Consider the following 8,174-nt stretch of genomic DNA (forward strand, 5'->3'; position numbering starts at 1 on the left):
CACTGCGTGTAGTGCCACATTAAACACATACAGCCACCTTAAGAAAACAAGATTTTAATAAATTTTTTTGTACATTTTATAAATACATGCAAATAGAAAAGCATATTTTTCAACTGTATTTACACTCAAAAAACAATGTGTGACATGAATGAAATGAGAGCCCACCCGCTCCAAAGAACAACATGGTGGACTCAACGCAAAACAGTAGTTTTGTAATTATTCCTGAAGCAGAGTCAAACAAAATACATGAATACTGTACACCGCGGTATGAAATACAATTTTAACACCCTCACATTCACAAGAATGTCTAAAGCTAAGGCACATAATATAAAACATACTGAATACGACCAACCAGTCAAAGACACGCTGTAATCCAACTGCATCATAATTATTAAATTCATATAGAAGTATTGTTTGAAGTTTTCATATTTTTGTATCAGTGTCACACTGTAACTTAGGAGATGAAGATTCATTGTTCTCAGCGGTTTCACACGTGAGAGATGCACTGCAGGTTTCCTATATTATAAAATCAAAAACAACAACTTGCTGTGGTTTCAGTCGTTCGATCGCTTCACCGCACAGGAAGCGGTTTGCCTCGGTGGATGTGCTGAATTAACTGTGTGAGGTGAAACAATGGCGAGAAAGACCTGAGTGATTCAGAGTCGAGGCACCGTGCTGCAACTTGAAACGCACCCTCTCTCACAAGCAGTTGCTGTCGCTGCTGCGTTTAGTAGTTGCAGAGGCGTTGGCAGGGCTTCTTGAAGTGGCCGTAGCGTCTCTCTGCCGGGGAGAAACGCGCCTTGGCCAGGTTCTGCCTGTGGAGGGCGCTGCGGCCCAGCTTCTTCCGCTCGGCCTGGGTCCTGGCCCTCTGGACCGCCAGCAGCTGGACGTTGCCGGGCAGCGGGATTCCCCAGGCAGCCAGACGCCAGGATACGTGCCGCCTCACTGCCACGGTCCTGGACAGACACAGCGGAAGTGTTACAGTGTGTGTTCATGGAATATTAGGTGCTACGCAACATGAGAGAGAGGAAAGTATTACTGCAAGCCAGCGCTGCGTGAAAACCAGGTGAAGCCGATGCAGAAGTGTCTTAAAACCTGCATTCTCTCCAGTGTCCACCAGGGGGCGACTCCTCCGGTTCTATAGAAGTCTAGTCTAAAATGACTCTACTTCTCTCTTGATTTATTCCCTCAGTAAACATTGTAAACATGAGTTTATGGCCTCAATCTCTAGTTTCAAGTCTTCTTCAATACAGCATGATGTTCATTTAGTACATTATGCTCCATTTAGAGTCAAACAGACCATAAAGCAGGGGATGCTTTAGGAGAAGGATGACATTCAGGCGCGGTGACCATTAAAACATTGAGGTATAAGACAGATGTGTAAGCTGAATGGAGACTAACCTGGTGGTGTCCTCTTCTTCGTCTTCCTCGGAGTCCAGCTCCTCCTCTGCTCCGCCCGCCCCGCATCTCATCTGGTAGATGGACATGCTGGGGTGCTCGATCAGCAGGTTCTCCAGGGGATCCACCTCGGAGGCCGTCAGCGGCCCGTTCTCTGTACAAACCACATCCCAGTTCAAACAGATCTGGGGTTTTTTTCATCCCAGTAGAAGCTGCATCCTCACTGAGCCGAGGACAGATTTAAATCCTACAGATGTGAAGAAAGCACTGTGTTGCACTGTCTATTTCTCACCTGGGAGCTTAACAATGACCCATTCTCCCTCCTCAAACTCCATCAGCTCCTCATAAGTGTCATCCGCCGCCTCAAAGTCCTCGCCGGCGTTCCCGAGCAGATGGGAAAGAAGTTTACCGATCATCTTTGTGCCTCTTTTGCAATCTGAAAAAGATGACAACAGGTAGGCAGGTGAGTCACAAGAAATGCATCAAAGACATTAGCAGTGCAAGTGCTCCCCCTTGAGGCGGTCCCAATAAAGACCAGTCTTCCGTGGACACCTGCCTGCTCAGCATCAACGACAGCTTCCACTGCGTCAAGCTCAGAAACCTGAGCGGCCTGAGTTGTTTACGTCGCTATGAAGCCCAGTCAGTTTAGAGCTGAAACAGCTGAGGGAACCGGGTGATAACAGAGGCTGAAATTACACCGATTGCTGCCATATTAGAGGAAGTCTCTTTGACCCTCACGCTGCAGCGGACTGACCTTGTGCCCCAAACGGATGACCCTGTAGCTCCCTGCTCCAGCGTTATGTAACGTTTGTTTTGGTTTTGGTCCCTGGTACAGGTTGCCATCGTGCCATTTCATGGGCAAAGATATTTTAGTCTGTTTAATATCGCTTATTGCTATTGTGAGGCAGCATTTCACCCTCTGAGAAATTCAACTGTCACACTAAGAGAAGAAGTAGACAAAGTAGTGATTGTGAGGTAATGACGTCATCCTTTTCAGTTAATAAAGTGTGTGATGGCGCGATGTTTACTTGTCAACACTTGTCAGCTGATCGCAAAAGGAATGTCCCACGCAGACGGCAGCAGACCCGCGTTTCCTCATCTGTTTAAAGTACCCTCGGGGTATATATCACAAAATAAATATTATGGCCATAATTATTAGTACGTGGCTGCTGTCGTCGCTCAAGACAAAGCATAAGATTAATAAAATCGAGTGGTGTTTTCCCTCCTTACCGCCTGCTCGTCAAGTGTTTGCCACCAGACCGCTCTCTGTAAACACAGACATAACCCCCCAGCATGCAGGCCAATAATAACCTGCTATCCACTGAGCGAAAACAGCTGACCGCCTGCTCAGGGATACTGTATGTGCGTTGCTTTATTTATTGTAATCACAGCTGCTCGTATCGGGTGAGTTGTATGGAGTGGACGAGGTACCATAAGTACTGCTATTTACGGACACCAACGCGTCAAACCAAAACGCATCACACAGCCACGGCTTTACTGTACTTATAGGACAAAAGACAAATAAAACACAGGCCTCATAACAGTCCGGTAAATGCTCAGAGATGCACGTTTTGACTTACTTCAGTAATAACAGATGTATGCTTGTCTTCGAGTGTGGCCGTCGCGCAGAGAGGGTCCCGCTATCTTGCTGTTCTTCCGAGATTGTTTTGATGTCAAAGTTGTTTGTCGGGGAGAGTCCTCCCCTCGTCCTGACACGTCATCAAATCCCGCCCAAATGAGGCGGGGCGGGCGCGCGTCACACACCCACGAACCAACCCGCTCTCTCCTCCGCGTCACGGATTTAATGTAGAAGTGACATTTGAAACGTCAATGTCGACGGAAACATTACGGCTTGTTTTTCACGTTCTGTCCTTCTGTCTCTGGTTTTATACACATATTCGTGTTCACGGACTTCTCGAACTGTAAACAGTGGAACAGTAACCGAGCTTACAAACACCGAGAATGATGAAAGTTGTATCTACTGTGGACTAATAGTTTCAAAGCCTCCGTTCATTGCTGTAAAACTGGACAGTAATGCTTCGACCATTCCCATAAATTAAATACTTATTTATTATTCATTAATGTAAGTGAATGAGCGAATAAGCTATGGACAAAGTCTCAAAGTAAGGACAAGCTAGCTAAACTATCTTCAAAGAGTTTGAAGACCCTCCAGATCCAGAGAGTTCACCCCTTCACCAAACAACCAGCCATTGTTTGTGTAGCACGCATGCGCACAATGTGCTAATATGTAATAATTTATTTAGTAAGCCCCTTTCCGCTGATACAGTTGATACATGTGGAAATAGTTGAACTGGACCGGCAGAGAGCCGGTGAGAAGCGAATACATCGATGATATATGACACAATGCCACCGGCCATGCTGTTTTCAACGGCATTCTGATGAAAACGTTCATCTCGCCTCGATTGTCTGTTATATACTCTCTGGTAGCTTTTTGTAAAGCAGGAAGTGGAGCGACTGCCACTCACGGACGGGGGGGGGGATCAGCACAAAGAGTGCAGTAACAGCAAAGAAGTTTGGTGACAGCGCATTTTGTTCAAAGCCGAATGCTCGCAAAGAGCAAAAACGACCACTTCACAGCACATTCAGGACGCGACTGAAGGTATTTAAAACAATTAGACAGTTCTTGAGGTAAAGGTGGTGTCAGCTGTCTTCTACCTCGTGTCTCTACTTAAATAAAGACGAAGAAAGCCGAAGGTACTTGAAGAATTATTTTCGGTATTAAAATAGAAACGAAACTTGAGCGTCTGTTGCATTCAACTCAAACCGTTGTCGATTTAACCAACTGTCACTGTCGTTGAGTTATCTTTGAAAATAAAAATTAAACATTGTGGAAGCATGATGGCATATCATGCCCACCTAGTGACATCAAGTCAGTTTATATGTACCCGGTTCAACTAGCGAGCATTAAGGCGACGAAACCTCTCCCGCCAAACTCCGTTCAGAAACCAGGTCCTTTAAATAAGTACATAACAGTGGATGTTACCAATCATTAATAACGCGTACAGTTTGACTCCAGATATTTTACGAATTAACAGCAGCCACGAGGTACCCGCAGTGTGGAAGCACTACGTCATTTTTGATAAATATCTATATTTGTTCAGACATAGACTTAAGAGTTATACTAACGTTATATATTGTAGTGATGTGTTTGTTGTTGTTTTGCTGTTTATGTTGAATACATACAAGTAAAAGTGAAACTAAATGCATTTGGTTTCACTTTTAAATATATAATCTAATGCATGTATTGTGACAGTCGTGCTGAAAGCAGATCAGTTGTAGATCCGATATTTTAACGTTCTCTTTCAGTCTGTAGACTACTGCATGAACAGTAATATACAGCTTGTAGGAGTTGCCCAAAGTTCTTATGTTATTATATTGAGCGACTAGATTAGGTTTGGTAGACACTGTACCGTCTTATCCGTGTGAATACTCGGCTCAGAAAACTCATTCTGTGCTGCAACTGTGGGGCAAAATGTGGTCTACGGTTCAAAGATGGGTCTTTCTTCTTCTTCTTCTTCTTCTTTTTTTTTTAGGCAACACCAAAGTAGAGTCGACTGTCCTCCATGAGCGTCTCAACGCAGGGATGGCTCCACGATTGGATGACGTCATGCGTCTGTGCTGTGAAATATCGGCCCACGATCAGATCAAGGTGGCAGTGAAAAACTCCACCACAGGAGCGATGTTGGCAGGAGGAAGCGCCTTTGTAGGCGGGATGCTCGGTGGACCTCCAGGGATTGCTGTCGGTAAGAATAAACACTCTCCAAACAAAATGTACCGTTATCTACAGCTGATGAAAGGTCCACATGTAGCCGACGCTGACGGAGGGTTGCTTTGAGGTTGTTGGGTCAAGTCAGGACGTCTAAGTCAGGACACCTCCTCCCCTTCTGTGTGTCCACCAGGCGGAGCAGTGGGCGGTCTCTTGGGCAGCTGGCTGACCAGCGGACAGTTCCGGCCTCTGCCTCAGATCCTGATGGAGCTGCCTCCCGCCCAGCGACAGAAGCTCTACGATCAAGTCGCGGCCGTCTTGAACAACCTGGACTGGACCGACGCGGCCCAGCTCGTCGCCCTGGTGATGGGCAACGCCACGCTGCAGCAGCAGGTCACCGCCGCGCTGCTCAACTACGTCACCAAGGAGCTCCGATCGGAGGTGCGCTATAAGGACTGAGTTCTGATTACGACGTGGACTTTTCAGGGCCGTCGGGCCTGCTGAGCACAACCAGAGTTCTCACCACTTCTTTTTGTACTGATTTGGAAAACAAACTGTGAATCGTGGATGTTTCACTTTGACGTCTGTGCCAGACGGAGCAGTTATCCTCTGCTGTCTTCAAAGTGTCCATCCTCACAGCAGTGGTGAGACGTTTCAAGTGCTGTACTTAACTATTTGAAGGTACTTGTACTTTCAAAGTATTTACTTTATACTTCTACTACAGTTCAGAGGCAGATATTGTACATGTATGTTCAGGTTCAAATTATTGATAAAAACTGTCAATCAACTAATAAATGATGAGGTATTATTATAAAACTGAAGATCTGCTTAAAGGGGTACTTAAGGTATACTTTAATGTCAGTACTTTGCTCATTTTACTTAAGTAACAGGTCTGAGTACTTGTAGGAAGCCATCTGTGTTACTTCATAATGAACGGACAGTGACATCGGCACAGATGATGCTTTGTACCAGAGAGTTTCCTCTGCTCTTTACTCTCTTGTAGCTGGAGAGTCTTTTATTCTGGATTAGAAGGTGATCTCTGAATTCCCTCTCTATCGGGGTGTTTGTAATATACCTCTGTTTAGGATTTTCAAATAAAATAAACCTTTGACGCTATTGTGCTTTTTGATTGATTTGCATTTTTAAAGTTCTCTGGATTGTAAGAGCACATCTTGATACACACACACACATCTGTAAGCTATCCGGCCCATATTAACAAAAATGAATTGATATCCGGCCATGAACTAAACTACCCTTTGTGTCACAAATGTTATTGAAGGTTGTAGCCAACCACCTCACTGGTGCCCAGGAGAGGTTCTAGTCCAGGATGGTACACAGCTCTACTGAGACAGATCCTCTGACGGTTCCTGAAGCGTCCTGATGTCTTCTGATGTACTGATTGTTCTGTGTTAGGACTTCCTGACCTCAGCTCTGCTTCAACACTGTAGACCGTCATATTGTGATGAAGAGGCTGCTTGACTGGTCTTCATCTTATCTCACTGACTGAAGCTTTGCCGTCTCTGAGAGAGACTTTGTGTTTGATACCGCTCCACTGTCTTCTGTCTTCCAGGACAGTGGCTCAACAAGTTCACTTTAGTTTATTCTATGGAAGCTCATTGCTGCCTTTATTGCATATAAAAGAAATGTTTTGCATTATAAAAAATACCCACTGTGAGCCACTGACATGTCAAAGTTATGATGGTAGCTCATTAATTATATTTCCTAAATTAAGGTTCCAAGGAATTCAAAGTAGATTTGTTTTGTAATCACATATGTATTTCACTGGTTGTCACCTATTTGCCACTGTCTGGCCCAACACTGATTAAAAAGAAGTTCATCCGTGTTCTTAATGGTAGTTAAATATCTCATTTCATGTTGATGACTCATCCTGTACTCCGGGTGCTAAACTAACTTTGCTTCCGCTGAATAAAACTGAAGAGACGATGTCTTTCTACAGCTCTACAGCGAGACATGAAAGAGGTCACCTGTGCAAACACGTGGGACATGGAAACCAGTCCAGTGTTATTGTTGCGTTGTCATTCTGAAATACAGATGGTGAGGGTAGGACCAAACATTTTGACAGTTTACTCTCTCAGACGAGGGAAGCGCTGAAGTGAGAATTGAATGACACTAAACTTTGCTGCTGGGAAAACATTTCTAAAGCATAAATGCATCACCAAGCACGACAAAAAAGTTTAAATATCTAAATGATCCAAATCGAGATCGATCGGTTCCCTTCACCTTCCCTTTGGTGTTGGAGCTTTTCTAAAGCACAGGTGATACGTGGCAGGAATGGACACAGGTGGTGGCGGCCATCTTTGAGTCTTCTAAAGCCAGACGGCACTCTTTACACTAAACTCAGTGCTTTGTAGAACTCAAGGTAAGCCGTCCAGCAGGCTTATGGCAGAGATCCAGATGCTCAACTGTGCACACGTTTCAAGTACAATGAATGATTCTGTGAGTTGAGTTATATTGAACATATTGTATAATAATACAGTATAATTAATCATGGTTTTTTTCCATTAAAAAGCAAGAAATATAGGTTTTAATTTGTTTACGAAGGTCAACGTTTGGATGTTGAAATGACGTTACAGTTAAATAAGAACAAGATATCCAGCCGTCTGGCAGAGACCGAAAGCTTGTTAGAAAGCACAGAAACACATCAGCATTGTGACAACCTGTAAAGTTAAAATAGTACAGTAACCGATAGTGAGCACTGAGCGTGTGCTGGATGTAGTACCGTCTTAATGGCATGGTTTAGGGCCCAAATATCTACAGTGTAGTTTAGCATCATCTTGTGCTCTACTTGAACACCGCTCTGTGTTAAGAGTCCAGCTTTTAGTTGAAGTGAACAATAAAATATATATAATAGATACAATTCGGTTGATGGCAGAAGCCGTGAGGCTGGTGAGCGGTTAAGACTGAAGAGCCATCGGTGGCTTGTGATTTAATGAAGCCGTTCACCAAACCACAAGTTCACCGGACAGAAAATATGAAAACAAGACTCAGCTTATTAAACTGCACAATTGCCACAAACTGTTTTTTTCAG

General features: G+C 44.3%; 2 protein-coding genes across 2 annotated transcripts; one reads left to right on the forward strand and one right to left on the reverse strand.

Annotated features, from left to right (window-relative positions):
* Nucleotides 1-38: 38 nt before the first annotated feature.
* Nucleotides 39-3,086, reverse strand: si:ch211-260e23.9 (uncharacterized protein LOC555795 homolog). Its single transcript, XM_068710727.1, has 4 exons — nt 2,979-3,086; nt 1,691-1,834; nt 1,402-1,552; nt 39-956 (listed from the first exon to the last, which is right to left on the reverse strand). The coding sequence occupies exons 2-4, from the start codon at nt 1,812-1,814 to the stop codon at nt 728-730; spliced, it is 504 nt and encodes a 167-aa protein (XP_068566828.1). The 5' UTR covers nt 1,815-1,834; nt 2,979-3,086; the 3' UTR covers nt 39-727.
* Nucleotides 3,087-3,882: 796 nt separating this feature from the next.
* LOC137872499 (protein C19orf12 homolog) lies at nt 3,883-6,241 on the forward strand. Its single transcript, XM_068710728.1, has 3 exons — nt 3,883-4,018; nt 4,953-5,162; nt 5,319-6,241. Exons 2-3 carry the CDS (start codon nt 5,003-5,005, stop codon nt 5,582-5,584), a joined length of 426 nt encoding a protein of 141 aa, XP_068566829.1. The 5' UTR covers nt 3,883-4,018; nt 4,953-5,002; the 3' UTR covers nt 5,585-6,241.
* The last annotated feature ends 1,933 nt before the right edge of the window (nt 6,242-8,174 follow it).

Source organism: Cebidichthys violaceus, unplaced genomic scaffold (assembly GCF_023349555.1).
Source record: "Cebidichthys violaceus isolate CVI_PGR_0920_01 unplaced genomic scaffold, fCebVio1.0.p SCAF_16, whole genome shotgun sequence".
In the NCBI taxonomy this organism is placed as follows: Eukaryota; Metazoa; Chordata; class Actinopteri; order Perciformes; family Stichaeidae; genus Cebidichthys; species Cebidichthys violaceus.

Coding starts and splice junctions, on each gene's coding strand:
- si:ch211-260e23.9 (XM_068710727.1), bottom strand. CDS start 1,814: ATGATCGGTAAACTTCTTTCCCATCTGCTCGGGAACGCCGGCGAGGAC. Junction 1,553..1,690: donor GGTCATTGTTAAGCTCCCAG/GTGAGAAATAGA, acceptor TGGTTTGTACAG/AGAACGGGCCGCTGACGGCC. Junction 957..1,401: donor GAAGAAGAGGACACCACCAG/GTTAGTCTCCAT, acceptor GTGTCTGTCCAG/GACCGTGGCAGTGAGGCGGC.
- LOC137872499 (XM_068710728.1), top strand. CDS start 5,003: ATGGCTCCACGATTGGATGACGTCATGCGTCTGTGCTGTGAAATATCG. Junction 5,163..5,318: donor ACCTCCAGGGATTGCTGTCG/GTAAGAATAAAC, acceptor TGTGTCCACCAG/GCGGAGCAGTGGGCGGTCTC.